Source organism: Balaenoptera physalus, assembly GCF_965194825.1.
Source record: "Balaenoptera physalus genome assembly, chromosome: 12".
NCBI classification, from domain to species: domain Eukaryota; kingdom Metazoa; phylum Chordata; class Mammalia; order Artiodactyla; family Balaenopteridae; genus Balaenoptera; species Balaenoptera physalus.
Window position 1 is genome coordinate 79193729 of NC_138897.1, and position 27272 is coordinate 79221000.

The 27272-nt window shown below is 48.0% G+C and overlaps 1 protein-coding gene across 3 annotated transcripts in view; it reads left to right on the forward strand.

Annotated features, from left to right (window-relative positions):
• SGSM1 (small G protein signaling modulator 1) overlaps window positions 1-27272 on the forward strand; it is an 82479-nt gene that overhangs the window by 36493 nt on the left and 18714 nt on the right. For 2 of the 3 annotated variants that reach the window (XM_082417388.1, XM_082417389.1), the window contains 9 exons: window positions 723-847; window positions 5490-5557; window positions 6670-6833; window positions 7021-7153; window positions 13812-13950; window positions 16409-16473; window positions 18353-18498; window positions 21943-22071; window positions 26993-27175. In XM_082417388.1, coding sequence (XP_082273514.1) covers window positions 723-847; window positions 5490-5557; window positions 6670-6833; window positions 7021-7153; window positions 13812-13950; window positions 16409-16473; window positions 18353-18498; window positions 21943-22071; window positions 26993-27175 — 1152 coding nt within the window. Of the gene's footprint in view, window positions 1-722; window positions 848-5489; window positions 5558-6669; window positions 6834-7020; window positions 7154-11776; window positions 11942-13811; window positions 13951-16408; window positions 16474-18352; window positions 18499-21942; window positions 22072-26992; window positions 27176-27272 lie in introns of all 3 variants that reach the window. The other variant, XM_082417387.1, reaches the window with a different exon arrangement.

Genomic DNA, 27272 nt, shown 5'->3' on the forward strand with positions numbered 1-27272 from the left:
AATCGATGAAATACGGCAAGGATGCTTCCTCCCAGGGTTGCTGGCATGTGTGGTTGAGATATTTATGGAGTGGAGCCATGCTCAGTCCACCCTCGGTGCTCAGTAAATGTTAGTTGTCTGTCTCCACATGTTGTGGGGGTGAATTTGGGGGGAGGAGGGCTGCTTCTTATGTGTGAGGCTTGGAGACAGCCCCCTCCGCCAAACCCCACTTGGGATAGAGCAGAGCAGGTGAGAAGCCCTGCAGGCATATTGGGAAGGCAGAGGATGGAGCTCCTGGGCGGGGAGTATGGAGAGGGTATTTGGGGAGGGGCTTCTGGGTAATATCTGGAACAGAACTCAGCTGCCGTCTCTTTCTCCCTTAAGACTGGACACAGTGATGGCAGATACATGCCTTCTGTTTTGGAAAGGGTGTTATTGAAAGGACAGAGCCCCCTTCCTGGTTCTAAAGATCCCCCCCGACCCCACATGTCCCTCCTGAGCCACATGAAAAGGTTGGGTGGGCGGCTTTCACAGCTGGACTCTATAGAACCAAACCCATCGTGGTGGTTGGCTTAGCACGGCCATCTGGAGGGAGGTTCAGGGTCTTCCAAATTGACATGGCCATGGAGGGAATGAGCCAACCTCTTGGTTCTGGTTGTGTGTCCTTGAGTCACATGGGCCAGGGCCCATGTCCACTGTGATGCCAGCACTGTGGTCAGGCCTGAGTCCTGCTGTCTCTGCAGAGGGATGACATGGAGTCTGTGCCGGGGTATCTGTCCCTGCACCAGACAGCTGACGTCATGACCTTGAAGTGGACGCCCAACCAGCTGATGAACGGGTCTGTGGGGGACCTGGACTACGAGAAGAGGTAGGGTGCTGGGAGCCTCCCCTCCCCTCGGCGCAGGGATGTTTGTGCCCCGTCCCTTGTGCCCCGCCTCTGCCCCTGCTCCGTCTGGTTGTTATGGCCACTTGGTCCAGGCTCCCTGCAGCTGTGGCCTTGTGGGTAACTCAGGAGGATCTGGGAACTGACTGGAAGAATCTTAGGATATAGGTATTAGGCAGCGCCCTGAGCAAACACCACCCAGAGAGAGAAATCAGAACAAAGATCTCGTAAGCCCGCAAATGGCAAATACTCCCCGGTCTCCTGCCACCTTACCCATCACTCAATGCAAAAGGAAGGCCAGAGGTGTTGTTTGTGAGCCTCTGGTCCAGGTCTGTATCTCCTGTAATACCCTGCGAGTTATAAGACCCAGCAAAGGCCTTGGAGTCACACTTCAAAGAGACCCGGGGACCAGGGATTCCCTGCCTGCGACCCCCTGTGTTCCAGCGCAATTAGGGAAAGTTTAGGGAAAACACAGGGAGGCCGCCACGCAGAGGTGCCGCCAGCCCGGTGATTTCAGCTGGGGGAGTCCTGGCTGCTGCTGGGGGAGGAATGGTGGGTTTTGCTGCTCTGAGTCCACATCGGGCTCTATTATTATTGTACATGTTCTTGATTTCTTCAAAACTTTTGATTATGAGGAATTTCTAACATAAAAATAGAACTCAAGTACCCACGATGCAGCCCTAACAGCCATCCCGTCATCCCCTCTGCCTTTCATATTGTCCTGCAGTGGCAAACAGACATCATGAAATTATAGGATTTCATCTATAAATATATATACGTATTTGTAAGTATAAATATATATATTTATATATATAAAATAAGGACTCTTTTCAAGGGCCGTAACCAGAGCACTGTCATTGTATTCTGTGTAGTGTTAAGCCTCGGTGCGATTAACGCCAGGCTTTGGTGTGATTAATATCATTCTCTAAGCTGATCACTTCCTGGGCAAGGGTTACCATCTGTCCTCAGAGACGGTCATTGGGAGGTGCCGTCAGTCCTCAGCTGGGCCACGTAATTCAGCTCCAGCCAGACTCCTGAGTTTCTGATGGCGAAACCTTCTGGGAGGAGCCATGTGGGAGCCGAGGAAATGCTCTTGCCCTTGAACCTTTTATCAGCTTATTCACCTGAAACCTCTATATATCAGGCCTTCCCTGACCTCCCAGCTGAGTTCAGGTCCCACGGAGCCCTGAATCTCCTTCTTAGCATTTACAAAATCATAATAAATCTGTACCTACTTGTGTTCCGACTGTCTCACCCTTTAGATATCAAATAATTGTGAAGCAAAGCAGGGAAGTCAGGGGACCTGGATTCATTCATCAAATGTTAACTCAGTACCTACCGTGTGCTAGACACTGTGCTTGGTCCAAGAGAGATAACAGATGCGTAAAAGGAGAGGAAAATCGATCTTTTCAGAGCTTACACTGTATTTACATTGTACTGGAGGAGACAACGAATAAGCAATGGATAAATGGATGTGATGGGACCAAGTCCTTGCTCGGTCCTCACCTCACTGGATGACCTGGGGTACATCACTCCCCCTTTCTGGGCCTCGGCTTCCCTCTCCTATCAAATGAGGGGGTTGGACAGGATGAGCTCTCCAAAACATGAAGGGTTCCCCAAGGGTCTGCAGGGGTTCCTAAACATTGACGTGTCTTCCACCAAACATCAAAGCTTTCAACAACACAAGGACCCTGTTTGTTGGTTGGACCTAAGCCCAGGATTGTGTGGGCGGGAAACTTTTGATGTTAATGTTTTGGGAAAGGCGTTGGCCAAATGGCTGCCAAGCATCTTCCCTCCAGCTCAAATCATCGGGGACTCTGTTTCTGCCTGTTTCTGCTTCTTCTTTTCCTCTGTGGGCAGGCACATCATAAGTGCTTCAATATTTAGTTCCAGCTGAATCTGCACTTCGAAGGTCACTGCTAATGGGGTTGGGAACTTCCCCAGCCCTGGGCTCTGAACCCCCATCTATCCTTGTTATCCTTGCCTGGAACTGAGGCTCACTGGAATAAAAACAGCCAGGGGTCAGAAATGTGCGTGTTAGCATGGGAAAGGGGGGAACCCAGGGGCTGCAGCATCCCTCTGGGGATCAAGGGACAATGACGATAAGGAGGAGGAGGTTCAGGATCTCTTTCCTCTTTTCCCAGCCAGACTTCCCTCTTACACAACCAGGATCATAACTCCCCAGCTGGGTTTCCTGATGTTCAAGGGGAAATACCACCAGAAAGGTCGATATTTGGTCTCTGGAGTCAGCCCAGACTTGGCTCAAATCTCAGCCCTGCCATGTGGAACAGCTGGAACCCTCATACACTGCTGATGGTCCAACCGCTTTCCAAACAAGTTTGGAAGTTTCTTATAACATACCCTTGCTATATGATCCAGCAATTCTACTCTAGAAGCCATTAGAACACATAAAACGAAAACAGAAACTCAACTCTTGTTCCTTCCCAGTTGAGTGATCTTGGATAATCAACTTCACCTCCCTGAGCCTCAGTTTGTTCATCTGTAAAATGGGGATGTGGTAATGGAACCTCTGAAGAGACATACAGGGAAGAGTCAATAAGAAAATGCATATAAAGCCCTTAGCAGGAAGCCTGGCAGCTGGAAAGGCATCCCGGTCATGGGGTTTGTTGGTGTTAATTTAGATGGATCCAAAGGACCTGTGGCCACAGAGATCCTCCTTGCTGGTGTCTGGTGGTAATTGGAGAGTTGCCTTGTTTCCTGGGCATTGCAGGATCCAGCATTTACCATTCATTATGAACATTCTCTAAGCATTTTGCAGAAGTGAACAAGAAGCCCAGTCCCTCTCCAGGAGTTCAGCACCCCTTGGAGAGACAGAGGAGAAAACAGGCAATTGGAACTCTGTGTGATGGGCCTGGTGTGGGAGTCCTGGGAAGGACCTCCTGACTGAGACTCACCTTGTGAGGGGCTCGGCAGAGGCTGCTACTTGGAAAAACGCTTGTGTACTTGACCATCGTCCAAGGACATTCACTCCATGGATCCTGACAAGACTGATTCTGGTATAGACCAGTGCAGGAAGGACCCTCGGAGAGCTTATATTCCAACTTCCTTGCTTCACACCAGAGGAAACTGAGGCCCAGAGACGGGGAAAGACTGGCTGAATGTAGGTGGCAGAAGTGGGATTTGAACCCTGCCTGACCTTGATGCCTGCGTTAGTTTGTGTCCTCCAAGAAGCAGACACCAAGACCAGGATTAGATGTGCAGAAGAGATGTAATAGGGGAAGAACCTGCAAAGGATAAAAGTGAGGAGCAGGAGGAGGCAGGCAGACTGAGAAGCTGGTCTTATCACTGGGAAGGGATGGGGAAAGGAAGGAAGACTGGTCAAGAAGAATCTCGGACACAGTGCAGTTCCAAGAACATTTGGCCAGATCAGTAGGGAATCCCTGGGCTAAAGTTGACCATTGGAGGAGTCTCCGAGCCCACAAGAATAGACCTACACTGTCACCCCCACGTGCTCAGTCCTGCCTAAGAGCAGCCCAAGCGAAGCATGACCTTAGCACAGATGTGGTGGTGGATCCACAGGGGTGGCCTCTGAAGCTGTTGGTCAGCTCTGCTCCCCACAGCAAGATCTGAAGGAAACTTGAACAGTGCACTCCTGTGGCCCCCACTGTCCATTGTGTTCTGAGGGGAAGGGCAATCTGTTTCAAGACAGCAGTAGGCATTAAGCTGGAAATGGAAAACCTTAAGTAAATCATCACAGGGACCGTCCACCAAGTGCCTTTTCATGCATCACCACTGTGTTAAGCCCTTCAAATATGTGATTCCATTTAATCCTCACAGCAACACGATGCAGTAGATATTATTATCAGCCCAGTTTCATAGAGGAGGAAAATGAGGTACATGGAAGCCTTCAGGTCACCCTGCTGAGACCTGTGCAGTTAAGGCTGTTGAGTGGCTGTTCTAACCACATGGACACATGGTGGCCTGGAGTTGGTCAAGACTCTTATCTTAGATGCTGGTGACAGAAAACCAAACTCAGACTGCCTTAATCATTGGCTCACATGAACTGAAAAATCCAGGTGCAGTGGCTTCAGGCATGGCTGGATCCAGGGATTCAGATGAGGACCTGAACTCTTTCCATCTCTTGGCTCTGCTTTCCCAACTTTTGACTCCATTCACAGGCAGGCTTTTTCTTGCCATGGCTCTCTACATCTCCAGAGTTCTATCATCCTTACCACTACTCTCCTAGCAGAAGGGAGCACCTCTTTCCCAGAGATTTCTAACATATATCCAATAATTGAGTCTCATTGGTTCTGCTTGCATCATGGGGCAATCCGTGAACCAATCACAGTGGCTGGAACAGTGTCGTATACTGAGTGGCCAAGCCAGGGTCAGGTGCCCATTCCTGGAGTCCTCGAGGTGGGGGAGGGTAGGAGAGGTCAGCCTTAGCCACATGGACTGGGGTTAAAGAAATGTGTGTGTAGGGGGGATTCCTCGGAAAATTGGGATACTGGAACCAGAAAAAGGGAAGATAGAGTCTGGGAAGACGGGGACATGGATGTTGGGGATAGGTGGTCCTGGTGAGGAGGGTGGAGGAGCCCATGGGTTGGGCTTCCCCACGGCGAGTTGGGCAGACATCCTGCAAGCCTGACCCTCCCTCCCCTTCCAGCGTCTACTGGGACTATGCCATGACCATCCGCCTGGAGGAGATTGTCTACCTGCATTGCCACCAGCAAGGTAGGGACTGAGGGCGAGCATGGGGCTGGGGTGTTCCTCCTGGATCCCCTGCCTGCCCCACCCACTTATTACGTGTGCAACCTCAGACAAGTGACTTCACCTCTCTGAGCCTCAGTTTCCCCTCTGTAAAATGGAAACCATAACAGCGTCTATTCATGGGGTTGCTGTGAGGATCAAATGGCATTTGTTAAGGGCTCTGCATTAAACCCATGTATCAGGCCCGGTTCTCACTATTCACATGCTTGTTATCTAATCGTTGCAACAACCCAGTGGTAGGGGCTCCATCATTCCCATTTCAGAGGTGAGGAAGCAGCATGGCACATTGATATACTTCCTAAGCTCCCCAGTCTGGTCTCAAACCCAGGCTTTTGTCCCTCCAAAGTCAGTGTTCTGAAAATCAAAGATTTATAACTAGAGTTCTCCTTTATAGCTCAAGGAAGGTATATTCTGAACAAGCAGAGGGCCATCCTGCTTTATTAAGAAAGGAATCTGTACCTCACCAAGACACAAAACACAGTGATTTAAATTATTTAATGAGACAGACGTGGGTTCAGATCCAGGTCCTGCCACTCACCAGCTGTGTGACCTTGGGCAAGTTACATAACCTCTCTGAGCCTGTTTTATCATATGCAAAATAGGCAGTAATAGATATGCCTCATAGTGCTCTTTTGAGTATTACAATAAGACAATGCCTTTAACATGCTATGCATGTATACAGTAAATGCTTAATACATGCTAGCAAGAGTCAATTACTGCCCTGAAAATGGGTCTGTCTGAAAGCCTCCATACAAAAATAGGTCAGGTCAATTTGTAGAGTGTGTTTGAGGGGCATAGGGTGTTTGGGGGTATCTTTTTCCTTTGGTGGGTGAATGCAGGGAAGCCAACCACCTTCTTCTTGACCTTGTCCTGTAGTTCCCCAGTTGATGACCTTGGTGGGTGGGATGAGGGGGACTCGGAGGAGGTGACAACTGCCCCTGACCTTCTGCCCAGGCCTTTCCCAGAGCCTTAGAGCAGGACCGCTGGGTCTGGCTGGGCATGCCTGGGAGGGGGCCCATCACCATGTCTCATAGTGACTTCCTGCTGGGTCTCCTCTGGCCGGGTCGCGGTGGCAGTGGACAGCGGTGGGACAGTGGTGTTGGTCAGCCAGGACGGGATCCAGAGGCCGCCCTTCCGCTTCCCCAAGGGAGGTCACCTCCTGCAGTTCCTCTCGTGCCTGGAGAATGGGCTGCTCCCTCACGGGCAGCTGGACCCGCCACTCTGGTCTCAGCGGGGGAAGGTGAGTGATCGTGGGAGCCCCAGGGAGGCTGGGGTAGTGTCAGCCATGGGGAGTGGCTGGCTGTTCTTGCCCACGGGCCCTTATGTGGCTGCGTGGGCTCTTGCACACCCCGCAGAGACCCTCGGGCTGTGCAGGTTGTGGAGACAGGTGAGTCCCAGGGACCATGCGCTGGGATGTGTTCTTTCAGGGCAAAGTATTTCCCAAACTGCGCAAGCGAAGCCCTCAGGGTTCGTCCGAGTCCACATCTTCAGACAAGGAAGATGAGGAGGCCACAGATTATGTGTTCAGGATCATCTACCCTGGCATGCAGTCTGAATTCGGTAAGCTGCCCTGGCCCTGGACCCAGGGATCCACCTGTTAGCTGGTCCTGAAATTGACTTCAGCCATGTGGAACTAGAGGACAAGAGATGTGGATTCTGGGGCTAGCAGGGGGACCAGGAATCAGGAAGTTGAGATCTTGGCAGCCTTGCTTTCCCCCAAATGAAAACAAATAAGCACTCTCTACTTAGCTAATAAAGATGTCCATGGGCACAAGGTGGCATGGGGTAGCAGCAGTGATATGGGCTCTGGAATCCTGGTTGAACTTGGGCAAGTCACTTCACCCCTCTGTGCCTTGGTTTCCTCATCTGTAAAATGGGGATGTTCATAGCACCTATTTCATGGGACTCTTGCGAGGATCAAATGAGATAAAGCACTTGGCACAGAAAGAACACTCACATGCTATTATGTTGTTATTATTATTTTACTTCAATATATTGTTGTAAGGATTCAATGAGATAATAAGCTGGTCAATGTAATGCCCATAGAATGAGGCCTCGCATACAGTAGGCCCTCAATAAATGGTTGTCAAGACAGCAGAGGGGAGGAATTTCCTGGTGGTCCAGTGGTTAGGACTCTGCATTTTCACTGCTGAGGGCGTGGGTTCAATCCCTAGTCGGGGAACTAAGATAAAGCAAGCCGCGCAACGCGGCCATAAATAAAAACAAACAAACAAATAAATAAAAGCCAGCAGAGGGGAAGGGAAGCCCTGGGCACTGGCACACAAGATTATAACATATGTCCTACAGTTTGCATGGTGACTGCCATGAAATAGATGCTTAGTGAATGGAAACTGTTGCTATGAAGATCATCATTACCAGAGGGCTGTGGTGACGATTAAATGAATTAATATTTGAAAAGTTCTCAGAAGGAGGCCTGGCATTTGTTCAGCACTGTGTGGATGTCTGTTAAATCAATAATAAGTTACAGGCTCTTTCTATAAACCTTATTTTAAATATTTAACCCTCTGCAGCCCTGTTGCCATTTGATGGATAATGGCTCTGAGATTCCCTTTGCTTAAGTGACCACGCTGGGCAGTGAGAGGCTCTTTTGAAAGCAGACACCCTCCCTGGCGAGGTTGGACTAATCGTGCCAGGCTGCTTAATGCTCCAGTTCACAGCCACTGCTGTCAGAGCTGGGATGTGGTCAGGCTTGGTGGTAAGGTCTTATGTTGCTTGGGTTAGCCTGTGTTTTCACATGTATTCAGTTAGGAGCAAAGCCTCATGTTCCCGTGTCTTTAAGAGCCATGGAGTGTCCTGAAGTGTATTGTCACATCCGTTGCCACCCAGTATCAGGGTCTGAAGCCCTCCTAGCCTCTCTGCAGGACCACGGCTCACATGGCGCACGCACTGCCCTCCCCCCCGACCCCGAGAGCTGATTTATCAGAGGGGCCAGTGCCCTGTGGCTGCCTTCCCAGGCAGCTCTCTCCACAGGGCCTCATCCAGCAAACAATTTGTAGTCTCTTGCTGGGAGCCAGGCTGGGTGCTGAATGTCTTACTTATTTGGGGAATATGCATGTTAGCCTGTCATGGCCCTGCATGTGCCAGGGAAACAGATGCTAGCTGCACCCACCCACACCCTCTGTGCAGGCAGCTCCACTGCCAGCTGCCAGCCTTAGTGTCTCTTTGCCTAAGGGTTTCTCCAGCCACCAGGGTTCCTTCTGCCCTGGTGGGTGGGTGGGGTGGATCACAATCAGTGCCTCCCTGGAGCAGCCCTCAGCCAATGCCCGGTAGGAGCTGGTGTATAAATGCCCCAGCTCCCTCACCCCTCAGGTGAGAACACTCTGAAGTGTGTGTTCTGCACATGTCCTAGAGGTCCCCCACGAGATCAAGCACCAGCTGCCCATGATGGTAACTGACGCGGTGACCAGCTCGTTACCCTCTTCGCTCTTCCCCTCCTGTGTCCTTTCACTTCTCCCCTACCTGTGCTTCTTGGGAACATCTCCCAATTTGCACTTGAATCCTTGTCTGCCCTCAAGGAAACCCCAACCAAGACAGTGTATTTAGAACAGGGCTTCTCGACCTTAGCACCGCTGACATTTCGGGTGGAATAATCCTTCATGGTTGGGGGCTGTCCTATGCACTGTAGGATGTTGAGCAACATCCCTGGTCTCCACTCACTAGGTGCCAAGTAGTAAATCTGCCCCCACCACCAGCACCACACTGTGACAACCAGAAATGTCTCCAGACGCTGCCAAGTGTCCTCTGGGGGCCAAATTGCCCCCGGATGAGAACTGCTGGTTTAGAGAAAAGAACACATTACTACTTTCAAGTCTGCCACAGCAATGTGGCCAAGTGACTGGCCCTCTCCAGGCCTCATTTCCTCATCTGTAGAATTGGGATAACAGTCGTCCCCACCCGGGATCATATTCCTAGAAGTCAGCTCAATGATACATCACACACCTAATATGACAGATGCCCTGTGAGCAATGGTGGGTCTCATGTACTAAGTGCCACTGTGTGCCGAGCCCACTTCTGTGCTCTCTCCATGTCTTAATTCACTTAATGCTCACCACAGCCCTCCCAGGCAGGTACCATTGTCATCACCATCCCCCCTTGTTCAAAGGAGGAAACTGAGGCACAGAAAGATTAAAAAACTGGTACAGGGTTGCCCAGCTAATCCTTGGCATGGCTGGCATTTGAACCCACGTGGTCTGGCTCCAGAGCTTGTGCGTCTTACATCCACTCCATGCAGATTGTTTTGATGGGAGGGTGGGGGAGGGCATTGTGGTTTCACTCCCTTCATCCTCAAGGTCAGGTTCAGCCCACATGGAAATGGTGACGCCCATCCTTGGTTGATTTTCTCAGGACCCTGAGCCTCGCAGAGTTTACAAAACAATCATGTTATGATTTTCATCTGTAAGACCTGTAAAGTCCTTTCTGAAGAAGTGCCTAAATCTGAAATGAGCAAACCCCTTCTTGTGGGCCAAATTCAGCCCACTGCTTGTTTTTGTAAATAAAGTTTTATTGGAACACGGCCACACCCATCCATTTACGTATGGTCTGTGGCTGCTTGAAAAGCCACAGCTGCAGAGTTGAATAGTTGGGGCAGAGACTACATGGCCCACAAAGCCAAAAATATTTACTGTCTGGCCTTTTGCAGAAAAAGTATACAGATGCCTGCCTTAAATAATAAGAGAGAAGAGTTTCCCCCTGTGGGAGGGAAGATGTGGCCACAGATGGTTCTAAACTCCCTTTCCATGTCTTCTCACCCGTCTCCACCACCTGGTTCTGTGCCTGCTTCTTGTGCACAGAGGAGGCAAAGACAAGTTCTCAAGCATTTAGGTGGGTTCACAGTCAGAGAAGGGCATTTCCAGACCCCTCTGTCACCAAGACGGTCTCTGTACTGTCTGGTATGGGAGGCGTGAGCCGCATATGGTCCTGAGCACTTGAAATGGGGCTAGTCCAAATTGTAAGTGTACAATGCACACTGGATTTTGAAGATTTTGTACCAAGAAAAAAAATGTAAAATATCTCATTAATAATTTTATATTGATTCTGTGTGAAAATGATAACATTTGGTGGGACTTCCCTGGCGGTCCAGTGGTTAAGACTCTGCACTTCCACTGCAGGGGCTGCGGGTTCAATCCCTGGTCAACCCTGGTCGGGGAGCTAAGATCCCACGTGCCACGCCGTGTGACCAAAAAAAACAAAAAAAGATAACATTTGGAGTTTATTGGGTTAAACAGCACATATTGTTGATTGATTTCATCTGTTTCTTCTTACCCTTTTAGTGTGGCTACTAGGAAATTTTAAATTATGCTTGTATCTCACATTGGATTTGTATTGGACAGCACCTGCCCAGTGCAGGGTTTCTCAGCCTTGGCACTGTTGACATTTTGGGCTGAATAATTGTTTGTGGGTGGAGGAGGGAGGAGTCTTATATAGGATGTTGAGCAGTATCCCCTACCCACTAGATGCTAGTAACATCCAGCTAACTCCCAAGTCATGACAAAATGTCTCCAGACATCTCCAAGTATCCCTTGGGAGGCCAACATCACCCCAGTTGAGAACCGCTGGTCTAGGGCAAGGATGGTTTGGAGAGACAACAGCCAGTAGGAAAACAGCTGAGAGAGTATGAATAGGATCTTGGGGTCTGATCCTCTAGGTTGGAATCCCGGCTCCACCACTTATTAGCTGAGTAGTCTTGGGCATGCTGCTTGAACTCTCTGTGCCTCAGTCTTCTAATCTGTAAAAGGGGATAATGATAGGACTTGAGCTCGGGAAGTGACAGCTCTTCTTAGTGGGAAGAGAAGGGGGGACTTTAGTCAAAAAGACCAGCTGGGCCAGTGACTAGCTGGTGAGGCTTTGAGTAAGTTGTGTCACCATTCTGAGCCTCAGTTTTCTCTTCTGCAAAATAGGGGAAAAAAATGCATCCCTTAACAGGGTCGTTAGGGATAAGGCAATCCCCTGCATATAGTAGGGGATGTACACCCAGCACATAGTAGGCACTTTATAGGTAACAGCATTCTTTCTTCCTCCGATCAAATACAATCCATGGGAACTAAGTGGAGCAGGACAGGGGAGGGTTTCAAGCCCCAGGGAATTGGTTCTTCTCGCCTTTTCAGTGTTCTGGCAACTGCAGACCTTACATCTCACCAGGGGCTTTTTATTTTGTCTCTTAAGTTGCTTCCAGTGCCATGGGCGGCACTTCCCCTGTCTCCGTGGGCCCTGCCTGGATGGTGGTTCCTGCGGGACTGTCCGCGTTAGTGGTGGCCAGGGGCAGTCGGTGGGCGCAAACCAAATGGGACACCACCCTCCCCACATCAAGCCAGAAGCCGCAGCCCCCCAGTAATGTCTGGGCTCCCCCCACCCCTGGGGCTGGGTGCCAGCCACCTCTGCCATGTTGTCATTTGAGTCTTGGTCCCGGGGGAGGTGGAGGCATGAGAAATATTGATGCTCTCACACTGTCCTACCTCCGTGCTGCAGGACGCAGCTTGGAGTGTTGCGGGTTCTGTAGCAGAGGGATCCACTGATGATGTCTGCAGGGTGTGAGAGGCTGGGGGTGGAGGCACGCTTGCCACATCTCCGTGAAACTGAGCAGTGCTTCCCTGAGATTGGCTGAGAACTGGGACTTTTTCTAGAACATTTTACAGGGGCTTCCTGGTCTTTCTTGTCCAGCTCACTGGTGAGTCTGTGGGGAGGAGTAGGGCAACAAGCCTCTTCTGGTGGCCTCGAGAACCTCCTTCTGTAGGCAGCTTTCTATTCTCTCAGTGCCTGGGGGCAGACGCTGTCAGCTACGGACCTGTGGTGACTCGGGGGGCCGGATCCACAGCGCCCCCTCCCCTTAGAGCCCAAGGGAAGAGGCCAGGTATTACCAGTCATCCTTGAGGAGGCATGGCTCATGGGGCAAATGAGTACCCCTCTTAATTTCCTAGAGCAGGGTCTGGCAGACTATGGCCCACAAGCCAAATCCAGTCTCATTCTGTGTAGCTCGTGAACTAAGAATGGTGTTTACATTTTTAAATAATCGAAAAAAAATCAAAAGAAGAATAATATTTTGTGACAGGTGAAAATGATATGAAATTCACATTATAGTGTCCACAAATGAAGTTTCATTAGAACATACCCATGTTCATTTGTTTGCTTTTCGTTTTTGGCTGCTTTTGCATTACAACAGCAGAGTCAAGTGGTTATGATAGTGGCTTGCAAACCCTAAAATATTTTCTACCTGGCCCTTTACAGAAAATATTTACCAAGCCCTGTCCTAGAGAAAACAACTTTTTTGCACCAAGAGGCCAGGAAATGAACTGTAGAAATTCTAATGCCTGGGTCACCGGTGTGTTTGTTCTGCAGCATTGCAGATGCTGCGTTTTCCACGGAGCTGGGAAAGAAAACAGTAAGGGAGACTATAAGTGCTATATCCTTGGGAGCAATTGATCAGGAACCACCAGTGTCCAAGAGTTAGGAGATCATTTGTGCCCTCTTGGTTCTCCAATGTGGCTGCTACCTCAAAACTGTTTCTGAAACACAGACTCGACGGCTGTATCTCCAGGAGACTTTAATTCAGTAGGTCAGGGGTGGGATACAGGCATATGGCTTTTTAACATGCCCCCCCACATGATTCTGGGGGGTTGCCAACCTATTTGAGGCTCTCTTGGTAGAGCAGCTACAGGCCCCGGACCATGGACAGTGCAGGCACCCTCATCAGTGGGGACTCCACTGGGTCCCCTTGCTGTTGGGTGCCCTGCCTCACCTGTTGAGTCAGGCTTCCTTACATCTCACCACCAGGAGCTCCCCATGAGACCTACCTCTGGGGACTCGAGGCCATCAGCCTTCCCCAGAAGTCCCCAGCAGGCTCCCCTTCCTTCCTGCCAGCCTGCTATGAGGACAACTGAATGACAACATGGTGAGGCTTGGCCTCCTGCTCGGGGATTGGGCCTGTTTCCTTGGCTCTGATCTCCTTCTGTCTGTTCTCCTGTCTCTTCAGCTTTCATCGGCTCTGCCCATCTGCTGGGGGCCCGAAATCTTGGTGGTGGCTTTCATTGGCTCGGATGGGCTCAAGGACCTGGTTTGGGGTCGCCGTTTCCTGCTGTGACATTCAGGGTCTTTCCCTATCCCTGTGCTGGTCTGGGGGTGAGCTGCTTGCTTTGGGGTGAGGTTTCTGTGACCCACATAGGCTTAACCATGGCTCTTCCTCTGCCCCTTCTACCCACCACAGTCCCCCAGGACCTGATGGATGTCTCCGTGAGCAACCTGCCATCGCTATGGCAACCCAGCCCACGGAAATCTTCCTGCTCATCCTGTTCACAGAGTGGCTCGGCTGATGGTGGCTCAACCAATGGCTGCAACCATGAGAGGTATGAGGGGCTTGGACTGTGGATGGAGGGAACGGAAGGATTTACCAAAGATTTGCAGATGCCCATTTCTTGCCTTGCCTTGAATTCAGAGGAGTGAACATAGGCTATAGAATCATCCATGTCTGGGTTAAATCCTAGCCTTGTGAAGTCCTAGCTGTTGGAGCTTCCTTACATATATCGATCAGGATAAACAAGATTATGACGCCGTAACAAACAATCCTAAAATCTCAGTGGCTTATCACAATAAAGGATTGTCCATCGTGCATATTCATGCTGTGTGTCTATCCTGGGTTAGCTGGGGGCTCTGCTTTCTCCACATTAAAGGGCCTGGCAGAGGGAGCCACCACCATCTTGAATATTGCGAATCATGGTGACTGAGGAAAATGGAGCTCCGGATGGGGTTTAACCAGTGGTTAAATGCTCCAGCCCGAGTGTAGCACTTACCATTTTCACTCACACCTCATTGGCCCCACCAACAAGGGACCAGGAAGTGCGTCCTACCACGCTCCTGGAAGACAGAAGCTGGAAATATTACTTAATGACAACCAAACATGCCTCAGTTTGCTCTTCCACCAAGTGGGGATACTAATGCTTACGTTATGTAGCTGTTGTAAGGACAAATCACATAACGGTTTAAAGTGGCCAGCATGTGTACCTGGCACATGGTGATGTTCAATAAATGACACTTTTTAATTTATTGCATAAAGTTAAATCCCCAGATCATCTCTCTTCTTGCCCACAGGGCTTTGTCTCCTTGGAACTAGTCAGCCCATTCCTGAGACTGGTCATGTTTCCCATTGACCCCGCCTGGCCTGGCCTGGGAGAATGGAACTCTTTTTTCCTTGCTGGGCCTCTGTCCCAGTGGGTGATCCAGTCTTCAGTCATGGGTGTGTAAATGGGGGCCAGCATCAGATAAAGCCATGTACTTCCTGGTTTTCAGGGTGTGGTCTCTGGGCCAGCAGCACCATCACCTGAGCAGATTCTCTGTCCTTCATCCCAGACCTACGGAAGCTGAATCTGCATTTAACAAGGTCCCAAGATCATGTGTGTACTTTTAAGCTTGAGAAGCACTGAAATGACCAGAGATTCTCACATTTTCATAGGCATCAGAATCACTTTGGAGATCACATACTGCTTCCTGGACCACTTACTGGAGATCCTGACTGAGTAGGTCTGTGCAGGACCTAGGAATCCACATGCTGGAGAAACCCCAAGTGATTCTGTGGCTGATGGTCCATGGACAATTGACAAATGCTGTTCTAACCTAGTGCCTCTCATAGTATCTGCTCCCATATCTGTAATGATAGGGAACTCACCACCTTGTAGACAGCCAAGGCCACTGTGGGGCAGCTGTCAGTGTGATGCTGTCCTTATGTAACCCGAGGAAGCCAAGCCTCACCAGCCTGAGGGCACAAAGAGGGTGACTTTAATGTTTAATGCCTCCATGTGCATAACTGGAGGACTTCAGCCATGCCTCCTTCCCAGTCTCGCTGGGTTTTTAATGGGTGTAATATTCCTCCACTCTGTTTTGTCCAAGAATGCACAACACTACCTTCAGCAGTCCTGTTTTCTCCATCAATTCTGAGGCCTTCTTTCAGCCAAAACAGTCCCCCTGCAAATTCCCATGCAAGGAGAAGCTCTGAGGCATTACCTCCTTTGCAGTCAGCCAGAGTCTGAATCGCAGTCTGGCTCCACTTTGGTTCAGCTGGGTCACTTTAGAAGTCAGACATATGGCTGTATATGGATGGCTGATTCATTTTGTTGTGCAGTGGAGGCTAACACAACATTGAAAAGCAACCACACTCCAATCAAAAAATAAAAAGATGTCAAAACACTTTCTGCTGGTGAAAGAAACCCACTTCAAACTGGTGCAAATGAAAATCTGTTGATAGAACTGAGACATCCAGAGGTATGGTGGCTTCAGGCATGGCTGGATCAAGATGCTCCATAGAGGGATGTCTGTTTCCTTGGCTCTTGGCTCTGCTTGTGTCTATGATGGTTTCATTCTCAGGCTGGCCCTTCCTGTGCAGTAGTAAAAATGGATCCCAGCAGCTGCTGCCCTACATCCCACTGGCTTAGGAACTCAAGCAGAGAAAAGAGTGTCTGTTTTCTAGTAGTTCCAACAAAAGTTCCAGGGCTGATTTTCATTGGCCCAGGTTGCATCATGTGACCCACCCCACCCCACCCCGACCCAATAACTGTGACTCCAAGCTGAGTCATGTACTGGGTAGAATCAGCTCTACCCAAACCATAGAGACAGAGTTGGGGAGGAGGTAACTCCCAAGCTGATAGCAGAAGAAGGGGCAGTGATGCTATGTAGATAGAAAGAATAATACCCCCAGTCTACTTGACTGGCTGGTTTTAATCTGCTCCCTAGAGATAACGAGTTATGCTCCTCTCCAGCAAACCTGGGCTATGTGTGGATCTGTACTAAGTGTCTTCCTTTTCCTTCCTTCAGGGCTCCCTTGAAGCTTCTCTGTGACAATATGAAGTACCAGATTCTTTCCAGAGCCTTCTATGGATGTGCGTATTGGCCTTATTTGCCATTGTGGTCTCCAGGGAGCATTTATTCAGTGCCTACTGCATGCCAGCAATATCAGGGGAAGGAGCCTGACTCCTATTTCCTAGGTGTCTAGTTTTGGTGAAGTTACATTAACCTTTCTTAGCCTCAATTTCCTCATTTACAGATTGGGCATAAAATTTCTCCCTTGGTCCTAAGGGAAGGCACTGAACACTTGCTGGAAAGGGTTTGGTTTACTCACCATTGCATCTCCAGTGCCCACCTTAGAGGGTTTGCTTTCAGGATTGAATGGAAAGCATGTATAAAGCCCCTAGCACCTGGCATTGCGTGCAGTCGGTGCTCAGTAAATGTCAGTCCCTTTCTCCTATAGGCAGAAGCAGAAGAGTAAGATGGCCTGATCCCATCCCAAAAACTTAAAAACTAAATTCATAATACAGGTGCTCTGATTATTTCCAATTAACAGATGAGGAAACTGAGGCACAGAGAGGCAAAGTGACTTGCCCAAGGTCACACAGCTAATAAACGACAGAGCTGGGACTCACACCCAGGCCTGCCTGGTGGCAAAGCCTCTGTTTTTTCCACTCTGCTATTTTGATTCTTAGCAGGTTTTATTTCCCCTGCCTCACAGCCTAGATGGGGAAGATAAAATGTGTATATTTTCAGGGATTCTAGGAAAGTGTTAGTACATACTGCTTGGGCCTGCAAAAAAACAGTGCAGGTCGTATCGGCCTGGAGAAACAGGAAAAGCATGAGCTCCCCAAGATCAAGGTTTTTGCCTGTTCTGTTACTACCCATCCCTAGTGCCTAACGCAGGGCCTGGCGTGGAGAAGGCATTGGGTGAGTATTTATGGAACCGCAATGGAAGAGCTTCCTGGTAGAAGGGTTGGGGGTCGAGATGGGTCTTGATGTCATCACATGGTGTGGCTCCTCCCTGATGGTGGTTGAGAGCCCAGGTTCTGGAGCCAGACAGTCTGCATTCAAATCCCAACTCAACACCTAGCAACGTGACCTGGGCAAGTGATGCACGCAGACTGTGCCTCAGTTTCCCCACCTATAAGATGGGCGTAGTAAGAGTACCTGCTTCATAGGGTTGTAGTGAGAATCAACTAAGTTACGTAAGCTCTGGGAACAGCTCCCTGGAACAGAGTGTGCTATATAAGTGTTAGCTATCGTATCATCCTCATCGTAATCGTCATGATTACCCCTGTTGTTGGTAGGGGTGACTCCTCAGGCTCCAGATGGTCCAGGGTCCTCTCTGGGACTCGAGGATGAGTTGGGGGTCAGTAGCCAGAAGGAACGGGCATGGTCAAAGCGCACATAGGCCAGCACCGGCTGAGTGCTTCCTGTGGACCCGGCACCCAGGGTGGAGCAGATGAAGGGGGGCAAGTTGGTGGGAATTGCTCGAAGGGCCAGGGCCATCTTTGAAAGCAAACCAGTGCCCTCAGCATCTCCCCAGCTACTGACTGGCCAGGGCCTTCTTTGTCCAGCTGCAGTTTGAATGAATCATCCCCCTCTCTCCCATTCTCTTTCTCTTGGTGTGGATTGGAGGTACCCCAGGGCACAGCGAGCCCGTGGAGTCACTGGCCTCTTCCTGCCTCCAGCCTGTGAACTAAATGCCTTGGTTTCCAGTGGAGGAGGTGCTGAGGCTGAGAAAGGTGACATGACTTCCCCAGGGTCACAGGGCTGTTAAGCAGTTAAGCCAGAAAGTGACTTTGCCCCTCCGAGCCTCACCTTCCTTATCTGGAAAAGGGGGATGATGACAATTTGCTGGTCACGAGGGTTCAATCAGATTGCGAGTAGGACAGTACTTTGGAGCCTCCGTGAGACAAGGCAGGGGGTGTTGGAAGGTGGACAATGACACTTTTCCTCCCTCCCCGGCAGGGCTCGCCTACTGCAGACACCTGTCCACTGTGAGGACCCACCTGTCAGCCCTGGTCAATCACATGATCGTGTCCCCGGACTTGCCCTGCGATGCTGGACACGGGCTGACGGCCGAGATCTGGGAGCAGTACCTGCAGGACAGCACAGTAAGGCTTGGCCCGGCTCAGCCTGCCGTGCGGCAGAGACTGTGGGGGGACAGAGACTATGGGGGGACCTCCTATCATCTGAGGAATAGACCCACCTGCGTGGGGACTCAGGTGTTGTGACATCCTTGGGCTCTCCATACACAAACTGAAGGTCCCCTCCTCGAGAGTTCCAACACCCATAGCCCGCTTCTGCCCATTGGGGTGAGGATCAGGGAGGGTGGAAAATACATATGTTTGCCTGGAAGGAGTAAAGAATGAGTCAGTCAGTAAGCATTTATTAAGCATCAGCTGTATGCTCGGTCCTGTATGATGTTCTGTGACTTCCCGGCCAGAGGAATTTACAGTCCAGTTGGCTACTTAGAATGATGAGAGTAGCTAAGTTAGAGGGAGGCAGCTGGACCAAGGAAACCCACCACTACATGAAACCCTTTTCTCTCATCTTTGTCTTAGGGCTCGAGAATTCTACCCTTAGCTATTTCGCCTGGAGATAGATTTCTAAGATTTTCTTACTAGAATACAAATATTCTTGGAAGGGAAATGTTTATGTGTGAAAAAAGTTTCATGGAGAAATAATTTGGGAAACAAGCTTAAACAGCTTTCTGTACCCTGCAGGACTTGTCAGAGCCTTGGCTATGCTGATATACTTGTCACGCTCAGGAAATTGGGGGAGTGTGGGAGAGCATATGGAACGTTCCTTCCAATGTATGTGGCCGCAGGGACCTTTGTTGGAAAAGTACCACCTATGGTGGAAGGCAGAATCCACTCTAAGAAATACTGGTTTGCTGCCAAGTGCAGGCTCTCAGAGGAGATACCCATTTCTTCCACGCTGGGTGAATGCGGTGGCTCCGTCAGCTGCATCCCTCCTCCCTGGGGAGGGCCAAGCTGGTGAGCACCTGGCTCAGCCTGGCTTCCCCACGTTGGGGGAAGGTGCTATTCTGTGTATTAATCTGAGGATGCCAGGGGACTCAGTGGGAAAAACAAACTGATTCCCAAACCTGGACAAGCAGAAGGGTGGTTTTCTTTTTTTGCCGGAAATAGTTGTTTTTCTAAATTACAGGAGGAATGCCTTCTTACTGTAACAATTCAAAGAATGAAGAACACAGGTGTACAGAATTTTTTTAAAGTTTTTAAATATCATCTCTTCTGCTGCACTCCCCTAGTTCTGATCCCCTGAATTAATGAATAGTATCAGTTTGGTGTAGACCCTGCTATACATTTCCCATACTTATACATCCACAGATATGTCTATATAGATATAGCTGAAACTCATTTTTTTAATGAGGTAACATTATATTTGTATTTTAAGTGACCAACTTACTTTTATATCAAAGACATCTTTCAAATCTCTAAGTGAAATATTACACGTTAGAACCTTAGCACCTTATATATGGGTGGACCATAATTTAGTCAAATCTTCCTCTAATGATGGACATCTGGGCTGTTCCTTTTTCTTTTTTTTAAATTATTTCAAACAATGCTGCAGTCAACATCTTTATAAGCATATACCTTTCTGTACTAGTTCTCTTATTTCGAGGGTAGAGTCCTAGAAATGTAACTGTTTGATGTCCATTTTAAATTTAATTAGATATGCCAGCTTACCTTTCTTGAAAGGTTATAGTGTTCATAATCCCTGGCAGTCTGTGAGAGTGAGTGCACATTTCCTGAGGAATTCGAAAGATTTATAGACTTCTGGGCTCCACTCCAGCTTTACTGATTGAGCACCTCTAAGAGTGGAGCCCAAGAATTTATATTTTGAAAGTTCCCCTTCCCCAGGGAATTCCCTGGCGGTCCAGTGGTTAGGACTCCGTGCTTTCACTGCCAAAGGCCCGGGTTCGATGCCTGGTCAGGGAACTAAGATCCCATGGGCTGCGCGTTGCGGCCAAAAAAAAAAAAAAAAAAGAAAAGAAAGTTCCCCAAATGCTCCTCGCGATCTCCCCAGTTTGGGAGGCAGTATCCTAAGGACAAATTGGCTGAAACAATAAATAGTCAAAAATGAATATTTTTCATCTAACACTCCTGCAACCCTTTCACAGTCTGCTTGGTTGCATCGTTGTGTCAGGGTGGACTGGGCTGCAGTAACACATAGTCCCCGCTGTTTTGGTTGCTTGACACCATAGAGGTGTATTCATTGCTCACTTAACAGTCCTGGGTGGGCATTCCTGGTGAGTGGGCATCTCTCCTCCCTCTAGAGGGTCCGGGGTCTTTCAGTCTTGTGGCCCCACCATCCTCTGGGGCCTTGTGGTCATCTGCTTCCAGCCAGCAGAGGGGAAGTGGAAAGTGTGAAGGGAGTACACCTGCTTCTTCAAAGCCCTGGCTTGAAAATGGATTACATCACTTCCTCTTACATCCTTTTGGCCAGAACCCAGTCACATGGCCACACCCACCTGCAAGGGAGGCTGGGAAATGGAGTCCAGCTATGGACTCCGGGAGAAGAGAACACAGATTTTCGATGAAGCGTTCACAGCCTCAGCCCCAAATAGCTCCCTAATTTTTATACAGCGTTGACAAGGCTGTCAATACAATATGAATAAAAATTCCTAACAGGAACAAAATGGCTGGTTTTGCCACTGTGGTTGGGTACATTTAAGACTAGTGTTAAGAAGTGAAACATGCTTTTAATTTTAGAATGTGAAGTAAAGAGGTGGGAGGAAACAGGACCCTAGTGTCCTTCAGGGTAGCCTTCTGGCAGTCATTGGCACTTTACACACACACACACACACACACACACACACACACACACACACAGATAGGACACTCTGGTCCCCCAGCGCGACTGCTTGACAAATTGTATCTGCAAAGCCTTTGCCTGAAAATGAATTTTAGAAAAGAAAGAGGACAAATCTATTCCACAGTACAGCAAACAGTTGCTAAAGTCATTCTTGTGTGCACAAAAGCTATTAGTGTACGAAGAATCAGCTGGAAATGGTTCCTTTTCGGTTTAATTCGCTTTAAAACAATTTTCTTAGTGCTGAGTCAAGATTAATAACTCCAAGATAATATTCCCCAATAAGCACAGTACACAAAATTGACTAAAAATTAAGTAGAAATGTTAATTCATTATATTCTGACCTTTGGGTTTTGCTTTTGTTTTTTACAAAACTGGGTTCACCCTCGACCTATTCTGCATCTTATTTTTTACACTTAACAACATACACTGAACGTCCTTTTATGTAGGTTGTCATAAATGCGCCTGCTGCCCTGTTACTCTCCGTGTGGTATTCCCACATAGGGATGCAGCATTCCCCCATTGGTGGGCAGTTATGGGGGTTCCTGGGGTTTTGCTTTATTGCATGATGCTGCGATGGATATCTGGGCCCATGTGGATTTGCTCGTTCACAGCATGATCACTGAGGGCTAGGTCTGAGAAGCGGGACTGCTGGGTCACAGAGTCCATCCCCCGGTTTCCTGTTGACCAAATCCTTTGTTTCCCCCCACCTACCACAGAGTTACGAGGAGCAGGAGCTGCTGCGTCTCATCTACTACGGGGGCATCCAGCCAGAGATCCGCAAAGCCGTGTGGCCCTTCCTCCTGGGCCACTACCAGTTTGGGATGACAGAAACAGAAAGGAAGGAGGTTGGTTACCCCTGATGGGCAGTGGGGTCTTTGGCAGCAAGAAGAGCCAGGTACTGTGGGGCTGGGAGAGCTCTGGTCCCAGGGTGGACCAAGGTGGGGCAGGGAGATGTTGGGGAGTCAGGAAGCTTGGGGGCAGCGCAGTCCAATAGAAACGCAACACATGCCACAGATGTCATTTTTTTGAATACCTTTTCGTTTTGAGGTAATGATAGATTCACATACACTTGTAAGAAATAATGCAGAGATATCTCATCCTTTATCCAACTTCCCCCAGTGGTAACTTCTTGCAAAACTATAATATCACAGCCAGGGTATTGACATTGACATAGATATACTGGCAGTGTATGAATCTTTATTTTTACATTAAAGTCCATATTTTATTGCATTTCTTTTTTGTTTACAATAAATATGTATATTTTTTAATTGAGATATAGTTTATTTGCAATATTATATTAGTTTCAGGTGTTCAACATAGTGATTCAAAATTTTTATAGATTATACTCCATTTATAGTTATTATAAAATATTGGCCATATTCCCTGTGCTGTATAATATATCCTTATACATATGTGTGTGTATATATATATATATATATCTCAATCTTAATCAGACTTCCCATTTTACTTGTACTCGTGTGTGTGTCTGTTTAGTTCTCTACAATTTTATCACACGTGTGGGTTTGTGTATCACCACCACAGTCAACATACTGAACATTTCCAGTGCTACGAGGGTCCTCATGTCCTTTTATAGCCAAACCTCCCTCCCTCCCACTCACTCCCATCCCTAACCCCTGGCAACCACTGATCTGTTCTCTATTTCTATAACTTTGTCATTTCAAGAATGTTGTAGAAATGGAATCGTACAGTGTATAACCTTTGGGGATTGACTTTTTCCACTCAGTGTAAATCTGTAGCGATTCATCTAAGTTGCTGCGCGTATCTATTCTTGATTCCTTTATACGGCTGAGTAGTGTTCCACAGTATGGATGCACCACAGTTTAACTCCAACTGTTGATGGATAGGCAGGTTGTTTCCGGTTTTTTGGTGATTACAAATAAAGCTGCAGTGAACCTTCATATACAGGTTTCCATGTGAGCATAAGGTGGAATAAATGCTCGAATGCAGTTGCTGGGCCTGATGGCAGTTCACACTTTGTTTTGTTTTATAAGAAACCGCCAAACTTCTGCAGTGGCTGTACCATTTTATCTTCCCACTAGCACTGTAGGAGTGATCCACACCTGCATCCTCACCAGGGTTTAGTGTTATCACTATTTTTTATGTTAGCCACTCAAACTACTGTGTACATGGTGTTTCATTGTGGTTTTAATTTGCATTTCCCAACTGACTAGTGATATTGAACATCTTTTCACGTGCTCACTTGCCATCTGTGAATCTTCAGTGAAATGTCAGATCATGGCTTCTGTTCATTTTCTTGTTGAATTGTTTCATTTTTTTATGGTTGAGTTTGGGAGTTCTTTTTATGCTCTAGATATTAATTCTTTGTCATATATGTCATTTGCAAATATTTTCTCCCAGTCTGTACCTTGTCTTTTTGTCTTCTTAACAGGGTCTTTTGCAAACAAATTTTTAGATTTTTGAGGAGGTTCAGTGTATCAATTTTCCCTCTGATGGATTGTGCTTCTGGTGTCAAGTCTAATCATTTTTTGCTTAGCCCCAAATCCTGAAGGCTTTTTCTCCTATTTTTTCCTAAAATGTCCATGATCCATTTTGAGTTCATTTTTGGATATGGTGTGTCATTTAAGTCAAGAGTTTTTGTTTGTTTGTTTGGTTTGGTTTGGTTTTTGCCTCTGGATGTCCAATTGCTTCAGCACCATTTGTTGAAAAGGCTGTCCTTCCTCCATTGAACTGCTTCTGCATCTTTGTGAAAAATCATTTGGGCATACATTTGCAACAACATGGATGAACTTGGAGGGTATTATGCTTAGTGAAATGTCAGGCAGAGAAAGACCAGTACTGTATGATACCACTTATACTTGGAATCTAAAAAATAAAGCAAACTAGTGAATGTAACAAAAAAGAAAGAGACTCACAGATATAGGGAACAAACTAGTTTTTATCAGTGGGAAGAGGGAAGAGGGGAGGGGCAAGATAGAGGTTGGGATTAAGAGGTACAAACTACTATGTATAAAATAAATAAGCTACAAGGATATATTGTACAGCACAGGGAATATAGCCAATATTTTATAATAACTATAAATGGAGTATAACCTTTAAAAATTGTGAATCACTGTGTTGTACACCTGAAACTTACGTAATATTGTGAATCAACTATACCTCAATATAAAAAAAGTGAAGGAGAAAAAAATCAGTGGGGCTTATTAGAGTGGTGTCTATTTCTGTATTCTCTATTCTGTGCCTTTGATCTAATGCCACACTATAATTAGTAATCTTCAGGTAATACCATACTGTCTTCATTACTGTAGCACATATGGAATTTTAAATGTCTTAGTAGTTACATTTTAAAAAGTAAAAAGAAACAGATACAATTAATATTTTTAAAGTTTTAATTTTAACATAATTTTAAGTTCACGCCAAGTTGCAAAAGTTGTGATGCAGAGGTCCTAGGTACCCATCACCCTACTTCCCGCAATGGAAGCATCTTATAGAACTATTATGTATAGTGTATTATCAAAACCAGCATATTAATCAAAACCAGCATATTAATGAAATTCCCTGGCGGTCCAGTGGTAAGGACTCGGCACTCTCACTGCCGGGGCCCTGGGTTCGATCCCTGGTCAGGGAACCAAGATCCCAAAGGCCTCGCAGCTAAAAAAACCCCAAAAAACAAAAAAACAGCACATTAACATTGGTACAGTACAACCTAGGATTTCATTAGTTTTTGCATCCGCTCCTCTGTGTGTGTGTGTGTGGTTCTATGTCATTTTATCAGGGTGAAATTAATTTTAATAACATATTTTATTTAACCCAGTATATCCAGTATATTACCATTTCAGCATCTAATCAATATAAAAATTATTAGTGAGATATTTTACATTCTTTTATTCATACTGAGCTTTCAAAACCCACTGATATTTTACACTCCATGTCTGTGTACCATCTGTGCTATGATTTACTAAGTATTTGTCTTTGAATTGATTCACTTAAAAATTTATATAACTTACTTAAAAAGGCATTTTATATCCCTACCATCAATGGAAAACCAATATGGCTTGCCAAAGGAGAAGGAAACTTCAAAAATAAATAGAATGTGACAAAATGATATAATTCAGTTCTACCTAGATGTCACAGGCTGCCTGAGGCCTCTCTCTCTTTGTTATGAAGGGAGATTATAAAGTATTAAGGATGGATTAAAGACACAGTAGTGCCAGACTGGCCTTCCTCGTAATCAGAAAAGTTGAATATGGAGACTTTCTCACACTGTGGTTCCATATGCTGAGGCTGTGCTGTGAACTGTCTAAACTGATCTCAGGACCAGCATGAGGATTCCAGTGTGGCAGGCCCTGTGCTCGGGACTGGGAACCCAGAGGTGCATTAGATAAGGTCTTTGCTAGTTTAGGGGGGTTCATGCAAAATCAGATGGAGGCAAACGCAGGGGCTTTAAGAGCACGGAGGAGGCACCTCCACCAGGCAGAAGCCTACCTGAATTCTTTGAAAAGTTTGCTTTCCAGGCGAGGAGACTGAGGAAGGGCTTCTAGGAAGAGAGATGCCTGCATGATGCGATGCGTGTGTGTCTGTGTGCATTTGTGTGGGGAGGGGCAGAAGGGCGTGCGGATGTGGGTAGCTGGGACGTGAAGGACGAGGCGGGTGGGGGCAGCAGTGAGAGGCAGGGCTGGAGAGGAAACACGAGGAAGACTGCCGAGTGGGAGATGGGCAGGAGGGGCCACCTGGGACAAGCAGGCACCAGGAAGGAAGGTCATCTGGGTGAGGGGTCCTGGAAGCCTAGCCTAGGATGGCAGTGGGAACAGGGAGATGGGCTTGGATGAGTCTTCGGGAGGTCAGTGGGAGGGAGCTGCCCATGACAGGCTTGGGCAGGGTGGACCCGGAGCCTCTCTCTGGAAGCCCTGACTAGCTAAAGGATGCCCGCCCCCCCAAACCCTGGCCCGGGGCAGGCTCCCTGCCCTCCCTCTTCTCCTTCCTGCCCCCTCACACCCTTTCGTCAGCTTGTCTGCCCCACGTGTGCCCAGAGGTCTGGCAGATTCAGAACCTCAGTTACCTGGGCTGTGCAACACAGAAATGAAGTAAGCGCCGATCTTCTCTGCTGAAATCCCACAAGGGAAACACTAGAAACCTGTGGCCCTTCTCTAAAGCCATTGCTGTAAGTAAAGGAAAGGGTCACTTTTATTCATCTTTGTGTTCTCAGCATCTACCCCCATGCTGGGCACCTGGGAGGCCCTTGGTAAATGCGTTGAGTGACTGGAGGAATGGACAAAGGAGGCATCTTGCTCATCTTGTGTTTCGTATGCCTAGGTTGGTGCCTAGCACATAGTAGGTACTTACCAACGTAGATGAGCAAGTGAATGAATGAATGAATGAATGAAGTAGGAAAGAGGAAAAGAAGGTAATAAAGAAGGAAAGAAACAGTCTGCTCACTTTAGTATCCCCGAAGCTTAGTATACTGCCTGGCACAGAGTAGGTTGTCAACAAATATTTGAATAAGTGTATGAATGAATGAATGAATGAATAAAAGAAGGAAGATAGGAAGGAAGGAGGGAAAAATGGAAAGAAAGGAGTTGCCTTGCTCACTTTTGTGTATGCCCAGGGCCTAGCCAGTGCCTGGCACATAGTAGGTGTTCAGTTAATGTCTGATGGATGTTAACTCCATGAATGTTGGATGGGTGTTTCTAGGGCTCAGGGTCCCAGGTCAGAGCCACCATCTTCTGGGTTGGGTTGGTTGTCCCCTGGGATCCCAGCATTCCAGGTGACCGTGCATCTGCCTGGCAGGTGGACGAGCAGATGCATGCCTGCTACGCGCAGACCATGTCCGAGTGGCTGGGCTGTGAGGCGATTGTGCGGCAGAGGGAGCGGGAATCCCACGCGGCCGCCCTGGCCAAATGCTCTTCGGGGGCCAGCCTGGACAGCCACCTGCACCGGATGATGCACCGGGACTCCACCATCAGCAATGAGGTGACGGGTGGCTCCCCTCAGGGAGCCGGGGGCGGGGCTCTGCTCCATCAGGCTGTTGTAGGAAGGGTGAGGCCTGGGTGTTTGGGGCCTTGGGACA